Here is a 26,192-nt window from a genome sequence, read left to right on the forward strand (position 1 = left end):
AAACCCAAGTACCTGAGCATGTGTACCCGTGTTGTATACACCGGCGAGTGCTCTGAGACACCGGAACATATTTCAAAGACAACAGGTGCTAATGACAGTGGACAGGAGCCAAGTGGGGACACTGCACTAAGAGAGGACATGCACCTCTGAATGAGTCACAAATCAAAGCAAGCCCTTGAATGGAACTTGGGTTTATTGTAGACTTAGCAATGTAAATGTAAAAATAGAAAAATTCATGTAGTTTTAATAACCAGACTCCCACCGTATGTCACTTCACATAACAATCAACAGTTTAACAGACTGATAGACTTTTGATCTAAACTGATGTCAGCAGGCCTGTGAATAACAGGACTTTGGTGCGAAGAGCACGAAAAGGTGTGCACACAGGACCCGCCACTTGAGCAGAAGCCAGTGTGGTTGTTCACACAGGAGAACAGGCAGACATTTGCAGTGTAAGATGGCGTGAACATGGAGCCATCACAGAAAAGAGATCAGAAAGAAAAGATAGGCATATATATCTTGGCTTCCCAGAAAACTAAACACATGCCCATGGGACAGTCAGACACCTCTGACCACAAATGCAAGTTAGAGTAAATGCATGGTTCAGCTGATAAAAAAGGCTCAGTCATTTTGCAGTGAATAAAGAAGCCGTATATTGTCACAGCCTGCGCCTGCCCAACCTGTGCATTTGTCAAAGGACAATCCACGTAACCATCAGCTCATATTTATAACAAAAATGTTCACATTTGTCAAAGGCTGTGAATAGAAGAAAGGTTTAGATTAACTAGATCTCCAAGCAGGACTCAATGAATGCTAAATGTCTGTTAAGCAATGTAAGAGGCAGAATTAAAGTATCCATCCCAAGGGGCAGGGACAGTGGCAAGAGAATGATTCACGTCTAAGTTTCTAACTGTTCAAACTCATTTTCTGTTCTGAGGCACCTACGCAGATTCCAGAACTTAGTATGTGAGGCAACTCCTTTTGTGTCCTAAAAATACAAGGCTACATAGATGGGAAATGGGAACAAAATGAGTATCTTGCACTTACTGCTTTGCATACTACCTTACAAAACTGTGCATTTGATCTAGATTCACTGTAGAAAATACAGCATTTCCAAAAAACATGCAGTGCCTGATTGAGCGGCTGCTGTGCTACTGAAGCGTCAGGGACTCTTTCTTCACCCTAACTCCATTGATTAAATAAGCATTCTGGAAGCAGAAGACCATGCCAACTGTTTCCTAGTAGTCTAGGGATGTCCATTAGGCCACAGAAGTGGATAAACACTGCATGCTTCAAACACCATCTTAATCTAATCACAAAAGGAAAGAATTGGAAGCTGATCTTAGTCTCAATGCAGGATAAAGTGCTAGAGACACACTGCAACAAAAGACACATACAGTGTAAAATGCCCTTCTGGAGCTTTGAGCGGGCAGGTATTTCATGGAAATAGTAATACACAATCAGTACTCGCACCTCTCCCACATTTTGATGCAGTTACCATTGATGCCTCACACACTTGCACAAAGGAGCTCCATTCCCAATCAACATTTGCTGTAGTTTTTTCTGCAATCTAGAGGTGAAGCAAAGGTTTTTCGAAGTGTAGTATGTGTTTTCTGGCTGCAGCCACTGTAATCAATAGAATTCCTTTATAACCTGAATCTCTATATGCAGCAATAACAGGTCTGTAAACCTACTTTGATTACCAAACAGTGTAGTAGATATGGTGGATACTCCATCTTTGGTGCTGGTTTGTTAAGGTGTGCCTTGAAGTTACTTTTGTTTACAAGAGCATCAGCGCACACATGATAGCTATATATCAGGTTCAACTCCTTAACCCTTCTAAATATCTGCCTCAATTCCCACTCGCAAAAAAATGAGCACACTGTGGTGGTGACCAGGTCAGGGAACCTTGAATTCCTAACAATTGCATTTGTGAGGGCCCATACAATTGCAGATAAAGTGCTGAAAATATGTAATTTAGATACAGTTATAGTTTTCATCCTTCCTTTTTCCACACAGATTCACACAGTATTAGGTTCTACATCATTTCCTTCCAGGGCATCATCATCAACTGGCAAATGCCCAGCCAGCAATTCCATTCAGAAAGTTCCATATGAATATCATAAATGCTGTATGGATGAAGTGGAGGCTGCAAAACATATTAATTTGGTTATGTAAAGCTCACATGCCTTTTCGAGTTTTATTATGGGTTGGGTAGAATGGGAGGTGAGTTTCCTCACCAGTCTATCAATAAGAAGAGATTCTCCTAGACAATATCCCCACCGAAACCTTCAAATATCTGCTTAAAAACTACAGGGGTTGCTTTCTGTCCATTGTATTCACTTAAGCAGTACGGCACAGCAGCAGTTGATTGCAGGATGCGAATTGGGCTGCTTCCCATCAAGGAGACACTTTACGGCACTAAAAGGTATGGCAGTATTTGCACTGTACCAGAAGAGTGATGATTTGGATGGCATTCTTAATACTGAAATTGTACTAACATCTCAACTTTCGATCCAGTGTGAAGTCAATTAGGTTCAGTAACCGCATTTCTGATGTCAGTAATGGTAGTTTTAATACCATTGTAATCCTCTAATTTGCTCCAAGGTGATAGCATCTTGATCGCAAGATTTTCCTGAGTGTGGTAAGTTGTTGGGACTGGGTTGTAGAGGCACACGTAGTTCTGCCATGCGTGCTTCTGTCATACAACTGTTTTTCACTGCTTCTCCCTGTTTTTTCCTCATTAGCCGCTCCAGACCATTTTTCCTTCTGCCTAGCTCCGCCCACTGCCTCCTATTACCCCTCTCTCTTCCCAGGACCTACTTAATGGAGGCCACAGCGTGACCCAATTGAGCAAGCCCCAAGCTCTCCGTGCTGTTGGGCCCCTTTTCTTCATCCCTGTTTTCTTAGTGCTTTCTTTCTTTTTTTAAACCTAACTTTATTGGGTTATTAGTCTTATCTTACATGACTCACAGTAACATTATACTTGTATTGTTATGTGCTTACTCTCCGGTGTATTTAATCTACCTGCCAAAGAACTGAACTCTCTCCCTCCCCCCTTGAGTTTCTGTTGGATCTAAGTAGATGCACCACCGGGTGTCGTTAGCTCATTTTGGGTCTTGCATTGGTTCAGGGTGCTGAGGTAGCGAATCTATCCCTGACCTGCCTGTTTGCCTCCCCCCTCTTCTTGGTCCTGTGCTATCAGTTGCAGGGATTCTGCTCTACTGAATCCCTGCCTGTGAGCTGCTAACTCACCTACTAGGTGTTCCCATGCCCTCGCCTGGTCTATTTTACCTATTCCCCACCTCGCTTCTCTGAGTAAGTCTTCCTTCCGCCCACCAATTTTCCTAATTCCTTTTTCCATGTGCCCACCCGCAGCCCCCTTGGTGTTTTCCAGTTCCTAGCTATCCCTCGCTTGGCTAGGACATAAGTGAGAGCCTGAAATTTCCCAGTTGCTGTATTTTTGGCCGTGTGTGGGAACCATCCTAATAGGTAGTGGTCTGGGGTTTACGGTAGCTCCTTGTCATTGGGGTCGCTATTGTGCGTCATATCTCTTCCCAGAATGCATGCAAGATAGGGCAGTCCCAAAATATGTGCAGTAGTTTGGCTTCTCTCTCCCCACACCTAAGGAGCATGGCGAGAGATCGACCCGACGGAAGGTCTACAGGTGGTAAGACCACCTTTGAATCCTGTGGTGAACATCTCCGGGCACGTCTTGAGTGATGATGAGATTAAGGTCCTCAGCAAAGGACTATCATACGTACCTACAGCGACACCCAGTGATTGGCGACACCCAGAGAACTAGCTTTGCATTCCCCTGAGGCGGAAGCCGGGGGTTAGGCTGTAAACCGAATTTTAACCTTTTTTAGAAATTTACTGTTGTTGTGTGTGATTGTGACTGCTACAACCTCACCTTGAATCCTCGCTCCCTCGCCGTGGCTAGAACCCCGCCCCTCGAGCAGGCGAGTAGGCTCTTACGCAGGCGCAGACAGGGTTGGACGCCATCTTAGGCGTGAAAGAGGCGAGCGCACCAACTGTTGTCTGTTCCCCGCCCTCCCAAACTACTTAAGGCGCGCTGATATGCAAGCGCTTAGAACTAGCTTTGCATTCCCCTGAGGCGGAAGCCGGGGGTTAGGCTGTAAACCGAATTTCAACCTTTTTTAGAAATTTACTGTTGTTGTGTGTGATTGTGACTGCTACAACCTCACCTTGAATCCTCGCTCCCTCGCCGTGGCTAGAACACCGCCCCTCGAGCAGGCGAGTAGGCTCTGACGCAGGCGCAGACAGGGTTGGACGCCATCTTAGGCGTGAAAGAGGCGAGCGCACCAGCTGTTGTCTGTTCCCCGCCCTCCCAAACTACTTAAGGCGCGCTGACATGCAAGCGCTTAGAGCTAGCTTTGCATTCCCCTGAGGCGAAAGCCGGGGGTTAGGATGTAAACCGAATTTTAACCTTTTTTAGAAATTTACTCTTGTTGTGTGTGATTGTGACTGCTACAACCTCACCTTGAATCCTCGCTCCCTCGCCGTGGCTAGAACCTCGCCCCTCGAGCAGGCGAGTAGGCTCTGACGCAGGCGCAGACAGGGTTGGACGCCATCTTAGGCGTGAAAGAGGCGAGCGCACCAGCTGTTGTCTGTTCCCCACCCTCCTCGGTCCTATAAAATGAAGGCCTATCCCCAACGGCGCAGCGGGCGGGCGCAGCGGGCGCACCAGTGGCGCGCCAAAGGCAAGCCCGTCTGCGCCCGTCCGTGCCCGACCGGGACCAGGGGCCACCCCCTGCCCCTTTATTGAGACAGAGGAAGTATTATAGCATGGACTTCCTCTACCAACTACGGACCCCCACACCAGCAAGCTGTCGTCAACAGCTCCATGCTCTGGAGATTCCCCGTCTCTGCCCTCATTGTGAGATAGAGCTCAGTAGTCCATCGACCAAGATTGACTCAAGAGACTACTGTATGTTTCTCCTTAACTGTAGGTCCCTCCCAAAACATAGCCTAGAAATATCCCTATTGTTGGACGAACATACGCCTGATGTAGTCTTTTTGACTGAAACCTGGCTGACCCAAGACTCTGAGCCTGACCTGGTGCAAGCTCTCATACCAGGTTACCAGATAGCCCACTTAGATCGCCCCCAGGGAAAAGGCGGGGGACTCGCTATTATATACAAGGACACATATGTATGTCGTTGTTCGTCGGAGCCCATCGCGGACTGTGAAAGCATGCCCTTTGTAATTGAATTCTCCCCTAATAATAGCTTTACTGGCATTCTTATTTACCGCCCTCCTGGATCAGTCAAACACTTTCAAACAGCTCTCCCCTCTGCCGTGGCAGAACTGGTTACATCCCCCTCAAACTTCACGCTACTTGGCGATTTTAATGTCCATTTTGATAACACCCCGGACACCACCGCCACAGAGAAGATAGCAAGTCTGGCTGCAGTTCAACTGGAGCAACTTGTTCCATCTCCAACACATGTCAAAGGTCACCTCTTAGACCCAGTATTTAGTAACTGTGAACATCTCAAAGTGGGCACTATTAGTCGCCTCCCCTGGACAGATCATTTTCTGATCCCTCTTATCTGGACCACATATAAATCACCACATCTCATCTCTATCCCGCGTAAAACGCGAAACTGGTCTAAACTCCGCATAGATAATTGGACCGATATTCTTATCACTACCAGACCCTCACTCCTTTGTGATCCCCTCTTTAATAATAATCAATATAATGACTGGATCACAAACTCTTTGGATTCCATACTACCCCTTCGTACCTCTGGCTCAAAAAGGCAGCAAAAAACAGCGCCATGGTATTCAGAAGAGCTCAGGGATACAAAAACGTCTATGCAAGAGATTGGAAAGAAAGTGGCGCATGAGCTACGCCACTATGGATAAAGCCATTTACAGGGAAGCCATTAGGACCTACAAATCTGAAATAAAGTCCACTCAATCGGCCTACTACAATGAGAAAATAATGTCGGCCAAGTCTAAGCCTAAAGAGATATATCAGATAGTAAAAACTCTGACTAGGCTCCCACCTCGCTCGGCAGTCAATTACAACCCACTCTCCCGATGTAATGATTTGGCTAAGTTCTTTTTTCATAAAGTAAACACAATCTATCTTTCCTTCCCGGACCCAGCTGTAGAATCCCCCACTCAAAAATCTGACTCAGCCACGGAAATAGAGGACTCATCAAAACAACCTAGACCACTTCCCTCTGCTGAATTCTGAAACAATTGAGCTTCTAATACATCAAATAAAATCTGGCTCCCCATGTGACCCTGCTCCTCCGAGCACGTTGGTCCTAACCGATAAAGCTATTCTTCCCACGCTTATGGATTTATTGAACTCTTCCATAATGACTGGGACGGTACCACCGGCCTGAAAGCACACCATGGTATGGGCATTACTGAAGAAACCCGCTCTTGATCCTGGCAACCCTAACAGCTACCGTCCGATCTCACTGCTTCCCTGGGTAAGCAAGATCCTCGAGAAACACATTAACATCTTTTTAACTAGGTTTCTCGAGTGTAACCACCTGCTTGATGTTTCTCAGACGGGTTTCCGCCCCAAACACGGGACAGAGACTGCCTTGCTGGCCGCGACAGAGGAAGCGAGGCGGTCTTGGATCAGGGAGGATCAGTGGCAGTGATCCTCCTTGATCTGAGTGCCGCCTTTGATACGGTAAATCATAAAATCCTTCTACGCCGTCTTTTTGACCTAGGAATATCAGGAGAAGCCCTGGCCTGGTTCAAGTCCTTTTTAAGTGACCGAACCTTCCAGGTCTTTGAAGGCGCATCTGTCTCCACAAGCAAGCCTCTGGGCTGTGGGGTGCCGCAGGGCTCTTCATTGAGCCCTACGCTTTTTAATGCATATATGAGAGCGCTGGCTGGGATTGTTTGTCCGCATGGTATTAACATAATTACCTATGCGGATGACACTCAGCTAGTAGTCTCCCTTGTGCAAAAGAACGGCATTCAACCACAGACCAATTTAACAACATGCTTGGAACAGGTCAAAAGATGGATGACGAAATCCTGTTTGAAGCTCAATGACGAAAAAACTGAGCTTATGCTCCTTGGCCCATCAGCCCCCTCCACCTTGGAGCTGCTGTGGCCCATGCGCATGGGCGCACCTCCCACTCCCAAAGACAACATACAAAGTCTTGGGGTGTGGCTGGACAAATCATTGACCTTCAACACACAGGCAACTAAATTGTCAGCGACCTGCTTTGGCCTCATTAGGATGATGAAAAGAATTCTCCCACTTCTTCCCTTTGAGGCCAAGCAGATAGTTATACAAGGCCTAATTCAATATCACCTTGATCTTAGTAATGCCCTGTACCTTAGGGTACCTGAGTACAGTCTGCAAAAACTGCAGCGGATTTAGAATTGTGCAGCTCGCACACTGCTTGGAATTCCACGTAGAATCCCGATAAAGCCTGGGTAGAGAGCTCTGCACTGGCTCCCTGTTAGGGAGAGAGTCAAGTTTAAATCTATGTGCATTGCCCACCAAGCATATTGGAAATCTGGCCCAGAAATCAGTCACTCCCTGATCTCTCCCTACCAACCCAATAAACAACTCCGCTCATCACATGCCTTTCTGGCGAAAGTCCCCAGGAATCGGAGAGCTAGAGCAGGAGCCCGATCTTTTACCTACAATGCCTCTAAATTATGGAACACACTCCCCCTTCATCTGAGAACCAATCCCAACCTGTTGAGCTTTCGTAAACAGCTTAAGACCTTTCTCTTTAATTAACTAGACTAATCTTTGGACCGACTCTCTGGAAGGCATTGCCCTAGTCCCAGCGCCTGGGCGCCTCACGGCAGCTGTAGCGCTTAACAAAACCCATTTTCATTTCATTTCATTTCACGGTCAAAACTGAACTGCATCGGTTCTTTCGAAAGATAAGACTTCGCTACTACTTCAGGAACTCCACGGCCACCCCATGCAACTCCCACACCGGACTCCACATCCCGTCCAGTTTTGTACCTCCCTCCTATGCCATGACAAATAAAATCTTGGCCTACGAAAGCATTGTGATGAGAGATGTGGGTAAAATCCTGAGTGAGTCTACACCAAGTTCAATGTTAGCAGGACGGAGAAGATGGCACTAACGACCCTGGGAAACAACAGTGAGGTTGTCATTAAGCCCACTGACAAAGGCGGCACCATTGTTGTACAATCGGTCGGCAAATATAAGGAGGAGACCCTAAAACAACTTAATGATGGGGTCAGCTACCGTAAGCTATCTGGTGATCCATCTAAGGAATTGTCTATGGAGATACTACAAATCACACAAACTGAGCGTGAGCTGGGCTTCCTCTCTGAACAAGAATTTCAGTTTTTGAATAAAAAGAACCCCAACTTTGTATACCTACCTTACTTAAAATACATAAGGATATGACCAACCCACCTGGACATCCCATTGTGTCCGGATGCGGCTCAATGCTGGAGCTGCTATGCAATACATAGATTTCTTTCTCAAACCAATCGCAGAAAAGACACAGACCTACCTGCGGGACACCACACAGACTATTAACCTTGTGGACGGTCGCCCCTTTAACCCTATGAATCAACTACTTGTCACCTGTAACATTGTCTCGCTATACACTAGCATTCCCCAGCAAGCGGCCCTTGATGCTATGCGGATAGTATTGAATCAACGGGAGGCTCCTCCCCTGGTACCTACGGATTTCATTGTATCCCTGCTAAGGGTGGCTATGATGAAAAATCTCTTTATCTTCCAGGATTGCTTCTACCTCCAGACGAAGGGTGTAGCGATGGGGGCTACCTTTGCCCCAGATTTAGCTATAATCTTTATGGCTACTTTTGAAGACAATTTCATCTTTAACAATGAAAACCCTTATCGATCTAACGTTTTACTATGGATGCATTACATCGACGATATCATCCTGATTTGGACAGGCAGTGCACAGGAACTGACCGCTTTCCACACTTGGCTCAACCTCAGGTCGCATGATATCCAATTTACACTGCACTCGGACGAACACAAGATTGATTTCCTGGACTTAACCATCTTTGATGAAGAGGGGCTACTACGGACAACGCTATATCGAAAACCAGCGGAACGAAACTCCCTCCTTCAGTATAACAGCCATCACCCAAGAGGACTAGGGACAACCTACCATACGGTCAGTTCCTCCGCTTCCGGCGGAACTGCTCATTGAAGCAAGACTATATGCGAGAAACGGAGGATCTCTCTCACCGCCTTATGGAACGTGGCTATCCCAAGAGACTAGTTAAGAAAGCTAGAAAACGGGCATGGTTTAATCCCAGAGAGTCACTACTCCAAACTCAAGAGAGAACCGGTGATCAGGGTGGAAGACTTATTTGTGTAACCACATTCTCAACAAAAAGTAATGCAATTTCTAAAGTCATAAACAAACATTGGAGCATCGTGTCAGATGATCTCACAATACAAGCCCCACCCATGTACTCTTTCAAGAGGGCAAAAAGCATTAGTGATCATGTGGTGCACTCTTTCCTGGACACACCCAAACCACCCACGATTCTTTCCCTCTGGAATTTTCCGCCCATTATCGGGCATCACAAGTGCGGCCACTGTAAGGCCTGTGACACTATGATCCAAACCAAGGAATTCCAACACAAAAATCACATGAAACCCACACGAATTGTAACACGAGTAATGTAATCTACGGGATCGTGTGTCCCTGAGGCCTGATTTATGTGGGCCAAACTCAACAGAAAATAAAAGCTAGGGTGCTGCAACACTGTAGCCGTATCCGCTGTGAAGTTACGGGGGCTCCCTTGGTTGAACATTTTAAACAACATAACCATGCTCCAGATAGTCTCAAATGGATCATACTTGAAAGGGCCACCTTGGGCCCAAGGGGAGGCAATATTGGTGAAATACTCAACATTCATGAGTTAAAATGGATGCTGCGTTTTGACTCAATAATGAACGGTCTCAATTAACCGATAGCAGTTTTGCCCAATTAGCAACTATGTCACTCTAATTGCCATACAAGCCTAATACTAAGGTATTGTGAGTTTTATCATGCTGGCTGCTACCATCTTGACAGCTGGACCGTCTGTGTAGGGATACAGGTCTTAACGTACTGTATGCAGTTATTTATGCGCCACGATAAATGTATATGACATTACCAGCATGTTTACCACCATGCGTGGAAGGTACATGCGTCTGAGTTTTCCATGCATTCATCATACTGTAATCTATTGCTTAAAATATTTCCTCCATCCCTCTATCCTGACATGCTACAGTTATGACTGAGCGCCTTAGGACCCTGCCGTTTGTCGCGGCTCTAAGCTCAACATTTTATTTACTTCGGTAGCATTACTCAACATTGATCCGTTCTTCGGCAATTGTTTAAGACACTGACTTTCTGACACCCGATTACATCATTCACCCCGCTCTGAGCCCAACGCGAATCTTTCCTTCTATACGTTGCACGCCTTCGGCATGACTCTGACGCGCACGCGTGCTGCAATTAAAAACAAGCGTCTTGGGAGAAGCGCCCTCTGGAAAGTAAGGTATGTCCTCGCTGCTCTTCCTCCCTCCTCCCTCCCCCTCCACCACTCTAACAATCTGCAAACGCGGCTCTTTGTCTTCTCTAGCAATTTGGATAGCCGTATGGCATCTGACACCGGTGAAGTGACGGCTACACTTTCACCTACTGCAACTCTCTCCGTGAGTATCTACTCCCACCGCTCAATAATATCGCTTAGGTTCCCCAAGCCTTTACTAAAACGCACACATTTATTGTTTTTCCCTGATTGGGCTACACCGAGGAGCCATGAATATGTTGTGTCCTTCAGACAGGTTGGACCAACTTAGCTAATCGGCACTAGGCCTGACACGTGGCCCTAGGAATAAAGGATGCAGACACGGGAAATAACTTGCTGGCTCTCCGTGCGCCCGTCTCAGAATGGCGTACGTGCGTGCGGAGCCTTTCTTTATTATAGGCGGTCACATGACTTCCACACTACACGCCCCTTACGCCGGGGCGTATTATGAACCCAAAACATAACATTCCTCCTAAAACAAGAAAAACTCAAAACAATAATTCTCAGACAGCTGCACCCTTCCGTCTTGAGGGGTAGTCTATTGTACTAATCTTCATAGACTTCAAGTTCACTTTCACAAACTGCTCCCAACCCGGAGGACACATTACGGAACATTGTATTTAACGCTGATACATAGAACAGTCTTACGTGAGATAATCGCGCAGTCGACAGGAAGGCGTCGGGTTACGTCTCAGCCTTTGATCCACGCCCCTCTGGCTTGAACAGTCTGTCTCTGGGGCGGAGCCGGTCTCAGGCGCCTCCATGTCGGGCTCCTCCGGATCTGACACCCCTTCCTGGGCCTCCGCACCGCCTTCTGTTTCCTTGATCACCGCCCTCGGCGTGCTACTCTGTGTGATCTCGAGACTGGGCGTCGGCTCCCTGCCTGGCAAGTCCTGGGCAGTTTCAGTTTCTGTTACCAGAGGTGGTGAATCCGAGGCGCTCAAACCCCCATGGAAATGTTTAAAGTGCGACACATTCCTGGTTACAGTCTCCCTTCCGCGGACCACAGTGATGCGTGTTCCTTTAACACCAACCACTCGCCAGGGTCTTCTCTCATAATTCAAACGAAACTTTCCGCTCGTCACCCTGTTACGGAGAAGCACCACATCTCCTCTACGGAATTGTGTCACCATGGCTCTTCTCTTGTGGCTGATTTTAGCAAATGCAGTCTCTCGCTTGCGGGCAATTATTTCTTCATTCACGGGGGCAGGGGCCCATTGAGGGTGGTGAGGAATGGAATCAGGTACAATCCGTCCCATCAGAAGATGCGCCGGGGCTATCCCGGTAGTTGAATGGGGGGTTTGTCGGTAGCTGCGAAGAAACGTGAAAATGGCCATCTCCACGGACTGTCCTTTGTCGTGAGCAATGCGAATCACTTTATTAAGGGTCCTCATGAAGCGTTCCGCTTCCCCATTCGCTTGTGGCCATCGGGGAGTGATGCGTCGATGCCGAATGCCCAGGGATGACAGATAGGTGGCCAGTTCCTGTCCTTGAAATGGGGGTCCATTGTCTGTGCGGATTTCGCACATAGCTCCATGGGTGGCAATAATCTTCTCTACCTTCGGGATCACACACTCTGCGCTGGTGCTGGCTATTATTTCCACTTCCGGATACTTGGAATGGTCATCAATCATGACCAGCGTGTAGTTCCCATCCGGGAGGCTGCCAAAGTCCATGCTGACCTTGTCCCATGGCTGTTGTGGACGAGGTTCCACGGCAATCGGGGCTTCCCGAGGAGCTTCCCCCGTCACCTGACACGCAGCGCATGCCCTCACCACCTGCTCCACCATGTCATCCATCAGAGGAAACCACACCTTTGTCCGTAAGCGTGCCTTGGTTTTAACCATGCCTTGGTGACCTACGTGCGCTAACTGTATGACTTGATCAGTGAGGGCTGAGGGTATCACCAAGCGATGCCCCCGCAGAAGGCATCCGGCCTCATCTTCATTGAGCTCCTCTCGGACATGGTACAGACTCTCCATTATTTTCTGAGCTTCGGGCGTGAGCATCTTCCACCCCTCCTTGGCCCGATTCCAGTTAGTCGTGTGCACAAGTTCTTTGGCCCTCTGGAGGCAGGCATCCTGCGCTGTGACACTCACAATGTCGCTGAGAGAGATGGGACGAGGGCAAGATCGCGCCACCACCCACCTGACATAGGCCTCTGTTTCTTCAGCTTCCTCCATCTCCTCAGCCGTGGCTGGTCTGGGATGTCGGGACAGATAATCTGCCGGGTTCTTGGCTCCGGGCTGATACTCGATTGTACAGTTGTACTCCTGCAGTTGAAGCAGCCACTTTTCTATGCGAGGCGGGGGTTTGGATGAGGTTCCCGCAAACAGGGACAGCAGGGGTTTGTGATCGGTCACCACAGTGAATGGCTTGCCATATATGTAGAGGTGAAAATGTCGGCACCCCCAATGAATGGCAATCGCTTCCTTCTCAATCTGCGAGTACCTCTGTTCCGTGTCCGTGAGAGATCTGCTCGCAAAAGCCACAGGAGTCCAATCGATGTCGTCTCTCTTCCTTTGCATGAGAACCGCTCCCAGTCCAGCAGGCCCCGCATCCACAGCAATAAGCGTGAAGTTGCGGGGATCAAAGAAAGCGAGAGTGGTGTTGTTGGACAGAGACTCTTTGATGTCTCGGAAAGCTTTCTCTTGCTCAGGCCCCCAGTGCCAGGGAGTGGAGTCTTTGGTGAGGTCCCGCAGGGGGAGCGTGAGGTTAGCCAAGTCTCTGATGAACCGGCCACAATAGTTGACCATGCCCAGGAAACTCCGGACTTCAGTAACGGTCTGCGGGGGTGGCGCATCTTTAATGTCCTTCACCTTATCCGGGTCCGGGTTGACACCCTCGGCTGAGAAGACGTAACCAAAAAACCCTAGCCGGTCCCGCAGGAATTCACACTTTTCTCGGTGGAGCGTTAGTCCTGCGTCTTTGAGTCTCCGAAACACTTGGGCCAGCCTTTGATTGTGCTCCGGGATGGTGCGGGCATGTATCATTATGTCATCACTGACATTTATCACTCCAGGTATTCCAGCGATTAGCTCCTGGATGACATTCTGGAACACCTCCGCTGCACTGGAGATCCCGAAGCTGAGGCGAGTGTATCTTCGAAGGCCGATGTGAGTGGAGAAAGTAGTGATGTTGCGCGACTCCATGTCCAACACCAACTGGTGGTACCCTGACCGCAAGTCCAGCTTGGAAAACCAACGGGCACCTGCCATCTCTCCGATGAGGTCATCTATGGTGGGCGTGATGTGGCGCTCCCGTTTTATGGCAGCATTCGGGAGGCGCATGTCCACGCATATCCTGACCGCTCCGGGTTGCTTCGGTTTCCGGGTGACCACGATGGGCGAAACCCACGGGGTGGGACCCGAAACTTTTTCGATTATGCCTGCCGCTTCCAGTTTGTGCAGTTCTTCTTCCACCAGCGGCCGTAGATGGAACGCAATGCGGCGGTGTCGCAGAGCCACCGGCTGCACCGTTGGGTCAATGTGCAGATGAATTTCTCGGCCTTTGAACTTGCCAATGCCCTCGAAAAGGTCCGGGTACTCCATGAGGAGATGTTGGACAGATTCCTCATGGACCCCGAAGGCGAATGTCACCACTCCCAGGTCTTCAGCCGCTCTGCAACTCAGCAGCATGCCTTGGCCTTCTTCTGACACGAAGACATTGGTTTTGATCGTCTTGTTCCCATGGCGGATTACCGCTTTGAACTTTCCTCTAATCTCGAGAGGGGTGTCTTGCCCATACGCGAAGACAGTGATGGGGGTGGGACGCAGTGCTGGAGGCGTGGTCATGGTCCTGTAGAGGGAAACACTCATCAAGTTTATGGATGCGCCCGTGTCCACCACGGCTATAAGATCTTGGTCCGCTACCTGTATGGCGCATTGGGGCAGGGGCCTGGTGCGGCGGGCAGCGGTGCCAATCATGTGCACCTTGTGCACCGACCGTTCTTCTTCTTCGTCATCATCCATGTCACTGTGCCTCTGTTCCCCCTCCACTATGGCCTGCACAGCGGGGCGTGGTTTACGGAAGTTCTTCGATCGGCACACCTTTTCAAAGTGATTCTGCCGGCCACATCCCGAACACCGCTTGCCCCGTGCTGGGCATTCTGCCATCTGGTGTCGCGGACCTCCACAATACCCACATGACTGTCCCGACGCTCCACCCTGAATGGGCGGTCTCTTGGGCCACTTGGTGGGCGTGTGTGTCTGTATCTTGTTGACCGGTTCCACTTTGACCGATGCCTGCAACGCAGCTTCCATGTGCGCAGCCCTAGCTTTGGAGAGTTCTTTCGTGCGGCCAAGAGTTAGGATGTCCGTCAGCGGCTTGCCAGACTCCTCCAGAATCCGTTCCCTTAATTTGGCCGACGCACATCCCTGTATGATTTGCCCCCTAATTTCCTCAGTGGTATCTTGAAACCCACACGTGAGCGCCAACCTTTTGAGCCTGGTGTGATATGTGTCCAGCGATTCCTCGGGCAGCTGGCGCGCTTGTCTAAACACAAATCGTTCATAATCTTGATTGGCCATGGGCTCAAAATGGGCATTGAGGGCATTAATCAGCGTGTGATGAGTTCTGGGGGTCGCCTCCGGGAGGGTCCGAGCAATGGAGTGTATGTCCTTGCCGCCGAGATGTAACACCATGGCCCGTTTCTGTTCCTTGTGCGTCTTCGTAGCTTCAAAGAACACTAGTAGTCTATCCACCCACTCCTTCCATTTGGGAGCGAGCGCTGATGGCGCACCCTCCACCACGAAGGGTTCGATGGGCGGAATCGTCGCCATCCTCCCAGGCGCGCTTGCGCGGAGGCGGGGTCCGCCGCACGGCACGAGCACCACGAGCCGAGGGACAGGCTCGCGGCCGCCACACGGGGCAGGAGGCAGGTACTCTCACCCAGCGAGGATCCAGCAGCCACCCTCGTCGCCAATTGTTGTGTCCTTCAGACAGGTTGGACCAACTTAGCTAATCGGCACTAGGCCTGACACGTGGCCCTAGGAATAAAGGATGCAGACACGGGAAATAACTTGCTGGCTCTCCGTGCGCCCGTCTCAGAATGGCGTACGTGCGTGCGGAGCCTTTTTTTATTATAGGCGGTCACATGACTTCCACACTACACGCCCCTTACGCCGGGGCGTATTATGAACCCAAAACATAACAGAATATAACTCTTGGGAGACTTGATTAATTAACCTATGGTATTTAGTCTTCCTTATGTTTCTCCACCACTATTTGTTTATTATAAATGTACTCCCCTTTGGGGCCCTTTTCTAATTCCATTATATCCATCTTCACTACAGATCCACTGCCCTACCTTCAACTCCCAACCCCCACGTGTCCTGATGAAGACCCTCCTGTAAGGGCCAACATTTTCCTACTTACATATGGGGTCGAAACGTCGACAACTGGATCCCCCATCAGCTTCCTGCCTTAGCTATAAATCATTTGGCTCTTCTCAGTGGAAGCATGATTGTTATTTAATTGAGCGCCAATTCAGTGCTTCTCTTGTATCTGGCGCAATTCTAGCCAGTATCAAATTACATGTACAAAAGTTGTACTTGTGATGTGAATTGAAGATATTTTACTTGTGTACTATTACTTACCTTACTTTACCCTCACCCGACCTCTCTCCCCCCTTCTCTCCCCTTCCTTGGGCACTATGTCATGTGAAATTGTACATTTATGCTATGTGTGCTGAGCCATTATGCAGTACTTTGTGATTAAATAACAAACGTACTTCTCATCGTCTGATTTTGTTTCTATTCGTGTGTATTTCTAATTACACTAGTTGTATCTATCCTGGGACCTCCCTCTTTTATGTACCTCCCCACACCTGGGGCATGCTGTGGAGTCTACTCCAAAGTGCCACCTTATGCGGGACGGGGTAAGATATGCTCTGTGGAGCACGTAGTAGTTTATTAGTTTGAGCCACGCATTCTTGGACACCTTCGGGGTCCCTTGCACTATTGTATCCCAGTCTTTCTCTGGGATCTGTTTCCCCAGGACCTCCTCCCATTGCATTCGTAGGCGGTCCAGTGGTCTTTGCTTGTCCTGCTTGATTCCCTTATAGAGACAGGAGACCGTTTGATGTTCCCGCCGACAGTGCAACATATCTGCATTCTGCAAGTGCTCGGCCCTCTGTGATGCCCATACCCCAGTGCTTCCCAATCCTCCAGGCAAGCGCTCTAAGCTTAAGGAACTGGCCCCCAGGCAAGTCATATTCCGTTCAAAGTTCTTCGAAAGGAAGCAATACCAATTCTCGGTAGAGGTCTCCGATCACTTTCAGACCTGTCTCTTCCCAATCCTCCAGTCCCGCCCAGTGCTCTCCCTGTGGGAGGCAGCGAAGCATTGCCGTAGGTAGGTCTGGAGAATAGGGAGTTCTGGTGCCCACTCACCTCGGGTATCTGGCCCTGCAACGAGTTACCACCCTGGTCTCTGCTGTGTCTCCCGACAAGTTCTTCTGCACCCGCAGTAATATCTTTGCAAGGGTTGGGGAGGCCGTTACGGAGGAGCACCGTTCCCTGTCTGGGTTCCTTTCGGCTGCTAGCCACTGAATCAGAAAGTACAGCTGGGCTGCTATATAGTATCCTTCAAGGTCTGGGACTGCTAGGCCTCCCTCAGCCATGGGGCAATGCAACGTGGCAGCGCAACCCTCCTGCATCCCGTCCTCCAAAAGGAAGGACACCATCATTGAGTCAAGGTCCCTGAATGTCACTCGCGGTATCCACACCGGAAGGGTGCTGAAAAAAGATAGCAGCCGTGGGAATGCCACCATCTTCAAGACTGCCACTCGTCCAGCCACAGAGAGTGGCAAAGTCCTCCAGAAATCCATAGAGGACCGGATTGAGCGTATTGCTCGGTCTACGTTGCCCTCTAATAATCCAACTGAGCCATGGTATATTTGGACTCCTAGGTGTGGCAGGCAGTCAGGCTCCCACTGAATAGTCCCCAAGTCGGGAGGCAGGGGTGCTTTCTCCAGCTTTTGCCTTGTTTTTTTACTGCTTTCGCCGTGAAACAGTTAGCAGCTCCAGCACCTTGAAACCCTCATGGGTGACTTGTCACACTTTATCAAACCCTTACTGATTGATTGAAAGTCCCTCTGAGCACTCAGAGTGGTCATTGAATCACCATCTGTTGAATAATCCAAATCATCTGAAGGAGGCTCAGAAATAAATAACTGGAGCTTAAGTGGTGGGTTGTGGTTGCGTTTATGCGGATATTTCCCCTGCTGTGTGAGAAATGCACAAGTCAAAGGAGAAATCTTGCTCCTCACAAATAAAACGGACAGGCCCTCCACCTTATCATACAATGCAATAAACTATAAATATGGGTGGCTATAGAGTTCAAAGAGAAATGTTAATACCTTGTAATGTAATTCCACTTGAGTCAGTCTGCAGAGTTGGCTACCTTAAGCCTTCTGTGATGATGCCATACAGGAGGTAAAAATGAGGATTTCGTCATCCAAAGCCCCATGTACAATAATTGCCTTCACAGCTGAGGGTGCTTGTACCAATATTAACAAGTCAAACATGGATGTGGTATTGCTTTGCAGATCAATACTGTATTCCCCAAACATCAGGGATAAGAAAATCTTCTTAGCTAGGTAGCTTATCTTAATTCAAGAATGCCGATATGAAGAATATGCCCTCTGCAGATAACAAATTGTGAAGTCCAAAGTGTCTCTCAAACAATTTTCAGAAAACAATAGAAGTGGTACTTTCAGGTCTAAATTGCACAATATGTTCCCAGAATTATCATCAGGCTGTCCCCGAAGTAATTATTTAGGAGGAGACTGGCTTCATATGTGCTTCTCCTGCCCCCAACTGGACTAGGATCTTTGTTTGTTAGTTGCCAACTCAAAATAGCATAGATCCCAATCCTATGGTTATTTTGTTTGGGATCTCCAATTCAACCTTAACGATGCAACAAAAACAACTTTTTTTAATGCTTCTTTAATAGCTAAATCCTTGATTTGATAAAATTGCAAATTATCGGATCCACTCAAATTCATACAATGGATAGCCAAAATGAGAAGTATGAAAGAAAGAGAAAAACTATATTCCCTTAGTATATGGGCTATCCAGAAATGTGCACAAATATGGGGAGCAGAATAAAATTAAACATCTCTAAACACTGTAACAAAGCTTTAAGGGAAGAAATAGACATGGATAATCAGCGATAATCATAACTACTGATTATATATGTTACGAAGGTCTATTTATTATATTATATATATTTGTATTAGACAGATAACAGGCACAAACTATATGAACTGTTTATATATAATAATAAATAATAATCCACATTTGTAAAGCGCACAATCACCCGTTAGGGTCTCTAGGCGCTGGGGGCCGTCGGGAAGATTAAGCAAGCTATTGCCCAGAGTCACATGGTGCTGGGCTAACCTGCCGCCGGAGCCGGGGATCCAACCGTGATCCCCAGATTCCAACGTCAGTCGCCCTGGCCTCGGCGCCACACCTCTTCCTATATTATATTATATATGTCATTACAGTCCATTTATTTTATTATATCCTATACATTTGTACTTGGGTATGGATGCCCACCCATAAGCATCTGAGCACTTTAATGCAAATTATTTACTATACTGAAATTACGAATTGTTGAAATTCTGCTTGCCCCCTTTTCTTTTTTTCATATCATGAGTCTGTGATTGAATAAATAAAGTTAACATGTCTTTGGAATATTAATAACAAAAAAGTGTTATGCTCAAGTGTCCTGGGAGTATATTTAAATGCCATTACAAATCTTGTGAAGAAGAAACCTTTCCCAGAGCAAATCCTGCCTTACAACATTGGAGTTATTAAACTGGAATAATTACCATGCAAGTATTGCTCTTTAGTGCCTGTGCAATGCTGTTGCAAACACAAAGGTGAGCTTATTCAAAAGCAGAAATGAGAAATCTTAGGGCAACTTCACAAGAGGATCCAGGATTCAATGCTCAGTGATATCATAAAACAAATTGCCAATGTGAGTTGAACATCCTAGCTCTTGACAGTTCTGTTTCCTCTATGTACCATTCCAATGTGTCATTCATGAAACTATTGGTGCTTATATCCTACAGTCCTATAGTCCTTGATGGAAAAATAAAGCTGGGGATTGCAGATATTCTCTTTACAATGTGCATGTGTAGAAAAAGAAGTGAAAACATCATGGAGCGATCTATTATAATCATGAAGTTCAAAACCAGAAAAGATGTGGCATATGAAGAATGGATAAGTAGAGGGCGCTGAAAGTGGACAGTGGCAGGAGACTCTACATGATAAAACAGAGTTCAGAATAGATGGGGGGATGAAGAGGTTAAGTGATGACAGTTCTTGATGAGAAAGGAACATATTTCAAATATCTAAATAAAGTCATCGGAAAGTAAGGTAAAGGTAATATACTTGAAATGAGAACTACAGAAGAAAAGCAAAACAAATGGAGTCTGGTTTGAGAGTCATGAAAACAAGTCCAATACTCTTGGATAGTGATGACAGCAACTGCACTGAAAACACGCGTAGATCATTATTTTGTTGTAGCGGTCTCCTATGTCGCTAAATATTTTTTTTAAGTAGAAATCTCTTCCTTACCTGAAGGATCAAATGAGCTCCCACCAGCTGCAGGGGTTGCTCCAAAAGCTGCATCAAAGTTAGTCTGCAATATGTTGTTCTGAGATGGAGTTATTGGAGCTGCTGAGGGAGCCATGAACGAGCCTCCAAACCCTGTGAAAGAGAAAGTATGTTTCATTTTCACATTACATAAAGTGATTGGACAAAATTCACGTAAATGTTACTCTTATTCAGATTAGTATATAATCGATATTGTTAAGTCCAAGCTGCCAACATGACTCAAGCGTAAATCAAATCAAAATTGTTTTTATTTTATTCATGAACCTTGCTCTTTGCACGATACCAAGTAATATGTTTAACAATTCAAGCAAAATTAATTGGTTTCCGATCATGGAATCTAGGACCCTAATATTATTCTTTTTGTGTGTGTCTATAGAACTCAATTCAATGGGTTACAAAAAGAGGTGGCTTTCAATATACACACAGAGAATCATCAGTATAGAGAACATTTAAGACCAGTAATATTTTCTTCTGTTTTTTCTCTTTAGTGCTCCCATTCACCATTACAAGTTTGGTGAGAGCAGATTTTCATCGGTACATTTATCACCACCGTCCTTAATGATGCAGATTACTGCTGCAGGTATGGGAAGTGCTATTAGAGAAGCAATGAAGGTGATAAATACATTCCGGACTAATACATCTGATTTTATTTACCCCTAAGAAGTATTTCTGAAAAGCCCAGATTCAGATCAATAACAGGGAATGCTTGTATGCACAAGGTAAGCCGTGTGCCATAACGAAGAGAGAAGTATTGTGTGTATGAGGAAAATTAGTGGTAAGCTACTCAGCAGTGAGCACTATCCTCAGTATAGCAAATTGTCAATATGAGCAAGAGTATTGTATTGTGAGATTGTGTCATGGGCGTCCGCAGGGGAGGGCAAGGGGGGGCACTTGCCCCCCCCCCCCCTGGAACACCGGTCCATCACTATTGATGGCCCCCACAGTGGTGTTTGTCTGCAGGGCCCTCAATTTTAAAAGCGTGAGAAAGCGCTTGCAATGACGGTTCTGCTTGATGAGCGGGAAAACTGATGCTGATGGGCAAGAGAGAAGGTCCGGGCCTGGCTGCTCCCACAGCTTGAAGCAGAGGCGCACCTAGAGTCGAATTTCGGGTGGGGGCACATTTTTCAAGCTAAGGAAGAGTGGAGCTGCAGCCAGGGGCCCTAGGAAGGGGTGAAAACCATCAAAGCCTCATTAACGCCGGCACCAAATTACACAATTCGCCCAGAGATGCAATGGGTGTTGTCTGCCTGTTTTTTGCGAGATCAATTGGAAAGTCCTTCTGTGCACTCGTGATTTATTCGTACTCAAGCTATATCTTTCTTTTGTTGGTGCTGCTATATCCTGGTACCTACTCTTTAGGTGCCCTTTCGTATACCATATCGTGTGTGGTGCAGACACTTTTGTTCCGATGGATGTGTGCACTTTTCAGCGAACATTAAAGTTTCATCAATTTCTTTTCCATGGTAATAATCAGTTTTAACTCTTTTTCAGTTGTCAACAAAATATTTTAATTCATATTTTGGTTTCCATTGTTAACTGTTGTTATACTTTTTTTATTTATTTATTTATTTTATTTATAAAGTTTTATATAGCGCGGACTAGTATATATCCATTATTTCTAAAATAAAATATTGGATATATTTAAAAACAGTTAACAATGGAAACCAAAATATGAATACAAATATTTTGTTGACAACTGAAAAAGAGTTAAAACTGAACAGAAGTGTCTGCACCACGCACAATATGCCCGTTTTTTGCACCATATTTTATTTATTTATTTATTTATTTTTTGCATTTGTAATGCGCACAGATACCCACAAAGGGTTTCCCGGCGCCAGGGCTCAAAGATCAAACCACAAAAGGCAACAGCTGTCAATAACCACAATTACTTGTTAAACAGCCACGTTTTGACATTTTTTTTAAAACTGGCAAAATTGTCATCTTTGCGAAGGGCTAGAGGGAGGGAGTTCCAAAGAACTGGTCCCATATGGGAGAAAGATTTCCCCCCCATTCGGGCCAGTTTAAATCTAGGGACCACGAAAGTTGCTCCACTGAGAGAACGGAGATTTCGTACAGGGACATGGGGCCTAACCAACTTTTGCAGATATTTAGGGGCAGTTCCTGCTCTGATCTTAAACATATAAGTCAAGGCTTTAAACCTGACCCTATTCTCCACCTTCAACCAATGAAGATCTCTGAGGTGCTTCGAGATCCTCGCTGTCCTCGGGATCTTACATAACAGCCTGGCTGCGGAGTTCTGGACAAGCTGTAGCCGTCTGATTACTGCCAAATTGGAACCCAGGTATAAGATGTTACCGTAGTCAAGCCTAGATGTAATTAGTGCATTGACTACGGTCTTCTGGGTATCCACGGGCAGCATCCAGATAATCTTCCGCAACCATTTGAGGATCGTGAAGCAAGTCCCAGCCACTTTGTTGGCCTGCTGCTTCATCGACAAGGAATCATCGATGCACACCCCTAGGTTTCTAACCTGGGTTGCTGGTGTAGGGAATGTGCCTAGAGAGGGCGGCCAATGAAAGTCCTGCCACAGATCACGCTTTTTCCCTAGGAGAAGAATCTCCGTCCATAAGCACTAGTATTACAGAAGGGTCTGCATATGAGATGGATTAAAGAGTTTACGCCTTGAGCTCCAAAGGGGCAGTCCCTCATGTTCATTGCAGTATCGAGTGTAGCCCCTGGACCACTGTCTGTACTCACTGTCGCCTGCCATGATTCACGAAGGGAAAGCTGTCCCAAAGGGACAACTTTTCTTTTCTGAATCATGTACCAACTGCAGCTCAGTGTTGGTTTCAGATCAACGGTTTGCAACTGCCATTGCGTTTGAAAACCATTGATATATGTCATTGTAAATTGCAATTTGAAGATAGCACCCTTTCCACTGCCTCTCCAAATTCCAATATGAAGTAAGATGCAGAACCCCTCTTGTCAATCATGAAGGTTATACACAACTCTAAAAAGGGGTTTTGCAGTAGCAAGAACTGTGATGCTGCAAATTGTAAGCTTTATGACCACAACATCCTTTTGTATTTGAGGGCCCTAGTTATTTAGATAAAGCAGGATGTGCAGTGAGAGGAATGACGTTACAAATGAGTAGTGCCTTTAATGCTCTGGCAATGCTAGGACCTCCAATCTACCTCTCTACCTCTACCTCTCTCTCTCTACCTCTCTCTCTCTACCTTTCTCTCTACCTCTCTCTCTCTACCTCTCTCTCTACCTCTCTCTCTACCTCTCTACCTCTCTCTCTACCTCTCTCTCTCTCTATGTCTCTCTTTACCTCTACCTCTCTCTACACCACTCTCTACACCTCTCTACCTCTCGCTATCTCTCTCCCTCTCTACCTCTGTCTCTCTCTACCTCTGTCTCTCTACCTATCCCTCTCTATCTCTCTCTCTACCTCTCTCTCTACCTCTCTCTCTACCTCTCTCGCTACCTCTCTCTCTACCTCTCTCTCCACCTCTCTCTCTACCTCTCTCTCCACCTCTCTCTCCACCTCTCTCTCCACCTCTCTCTCTACCTCTCTCTCTCTACCTCTCTCTCTCTACCTCTCTCTCTCTACCTCTCTACCTCTCTACCTCTCTCTCTCTACCTCTCTCTCTACCTCTCTCTCTACCTCTCTCTCTACCTCTCTACCTCTCTCTCTACGTCTCTCTCTCTATGTCTCTCTTTACCTCTACCTACCTCTCTACACCTCTCTCTACACCTCTCTACCTCTCGCCATCTCTCTCTCTCTCTCTCTACCTCTGTCTCTCTCTACCTCTCTCCCTCTACCTCTACCTCTCTCTCTACCTCTCTCTCTCTCTCTACCTCTCTCTCTCTACCTCTCCCTCTCTCTACCTCTTTCTCTCTCTACCTCTCTCTCTCTCTACCACTACCTCTCTACCTCTACCTCTCTCTCTCTCTACCTCTCTCTCTACCTCTCTCTCTCTCTCTACCTCTCTCTCTCTACCTCTCTCCCTCTACCTCTCTCTCTCTACCTCTCTCTCAATCTCTCTCTACCTCTACCTCTGTACCTCTACCTCTCTCTACCTCTCTCCACGTCTCTCTCTCCACCTCTCTCTCTCTCCACCTCTCTCTCTCTCTACCACTAACTCTCTACCTCTACCCCTCTCTCTACTCTCTCTCCCTACCTCTATTTCTCTACCTCTCTCTCTCTACCTCTCTCTCTCCCTCTCTCTACCTCTCTCTCTACCTCTACCTCTCTCTCCCTACCTCTCTATCTCCCTACCTCTACCTCTCTTTCCCTACCTCTCTTTCCCTACCTCTCTCTCTCTACCTCTCTCTACCTCTCTCTCTACCTCTCTCTCTCTCTACCTCTCTCTCTCTACCTCTACCTCTCTCTCTCTACCTCTCTCCCTCTACCTCTCTCTCTCCACCTCTCTCTCTCTCCACCTCTCTCTCTCTCCACCTCTCTCTCTCTACCTCTCTACCACTACCTCTCTACCTCTACCTCTCTCTCTCTACCTCTCTCTCTCTACCTCTCTCTCTCTACCTCTCTACTTCTCTCTACCTCTCTCTCTACCTCTCTCTCTACCACTCTCTCTCTCTCTCGACCTCTACCTCTCTCTCTCTCTCTCTACTGCTCTCTCTCTACCTCTACCCCTCTCTCTACCTCTCTCTCTCTCTACCCCTCTCTCTCTCTACCTCTCTACCTCTCTCTCTCTACCTCTCTCTCTCTACCTCTCTCTCTCTACCTCTCTCTCTACCTCTCTCTCTACCTCTCTCTCTACCTCTCTCTCTACCTCTCTCTCTACCTCTCTCTCTACCTCTCTCTCTACCTCTCTCTCTCTCCCTACCTCTGCCTCTCTCACTCTACCTCTCTCTCTCTAACGCTCTCTCTCTACCGCTCTCTCTAACCCTCTCTCTACCTCTCTACCCCTCTACCCCTCCCTACCTCTCTCTCTACCTCTCTCTCTTCCTCTCCCTCTCTACCTCTCTCTCTCTACCTCTCTACCTCTCCCTATACCACTGTCTCTCTACCTCTATCTCTCTACCTCTACCTCTACCTCTACCTCTCTCCCTCTACCACTCTCTCTCTCTCCCTACCTCTACCTCTCTCTCTACCTCTCTCTCTCTACCTCTCTCTACCTCTGTTACTCTACCTCTCTCTCTCTCTACCTCTCTCTCTCTCTCTCTCTCTCCCTCGCTCTACCTGTACGTCTCTCTCTACTGCTCTCTCTTTCTCTCTCTCTCTCTACCTCTCTCTCTCTCTCTATCTCTCTCTCGCTCTACCCCTCTTTCTCTCTCTACTTCTCTGCCTCTACCTCTCTACCTCTCTCTCTCTCTCTCCCTACCTACCTCTACCTCTACCTCTCTCTCTCAACCTCTCTCTCTCTACCTCTCTCTCTACCTCTCTCTACCTCTCACTCTACACCACTCTACCCCTCTCCTACCTCTCTCTACCTCTCTCTTCCTCTCTCTCTCTACCTCTCTCTCTACCTCTCTCTCTACCTCTCTCTCTACCTCTTTATCTCTTTACCTCTCTCACCCTCTCTACCTCTCCCACTCGCTCACTACCTCTACCTCCCTACCTCTACCTCTCTCTCTACCTATCTCCCTCTCCCTCTCTCTCTCTCTCTCTCTACCTCTCTCTCTACCTCTCCCTCTATCTCTATACCTCTCTCTACTTTTATACCTCTACCTCTCTCTCTACCTCTCTCTCTCCCTACCTCTACCTCTTTCTACCTCTCTACCTCTCTCTCTACCTCTCTCTCTCTACTTCTCTCTCCCTCTGTCTCTTTACCTCTCTACACCTCTCTCTCTCTACCTCTCTCTACCTCTCTACACCTGTCTACCTCTCAACCAGTTGAATTGCGGGAAGCCCAAACCATCAGTATTTCAAATCTGCGCATGAAACGTGGGTAGGATGAGCCGTGCAGCTCAGAAAGGGATGTTCTTTTTACATCATTTGTATTTAATAGAATTGGGAAGCAGGAGAGCGGTCTCACAGTTGAGATAGGGATTAACATACACTGGTGACAGCT

At 47.3% G+C, this 26,192-nt stretch overlaps 1 protein-coding gene across 10 annotated transcripts in view; it reads right to left on the reverse strand.

The window, feature by feature from the left end:
* The window catches only part of SNAP91 (synaptosome associated protein 91), a 797,825-nt gene that overhangs the window by 129,584 nt on the left and 642,049 nt on the right, over window positions 1-26,192 (reverse strand). For all 10 annotated transcript variants that reach the window (XM_078648151.1, XM_078648145.1, XM_078648146.1 and 7 more), the window contains one exon: window positions 20,152-20,283. In XM_078648151.1, coding sequence (XP_078504277.1) covers window positions 20,152-20,283 — 132 coding nt within the window. The remainder of the gene's footprint in view (window positions 1-20,151; window positions 20,284-26,192) is intronic.

Source organism: Lissotriton helveticus, chromosome 6 (assembly GCF_964261635.1).
Source record: "Lissotriton helveticus chromosome 6, aLisHel1.1, whole genome shotgun sequence".
In the NCBI taxonomy this organism is placed as follows: domain Eukaryota; kingdom Metazoa; phylum Chordata; class Amphibia; order Caudata; family Salamandridae; genus Lissotriton; species Lissotriton helveticus.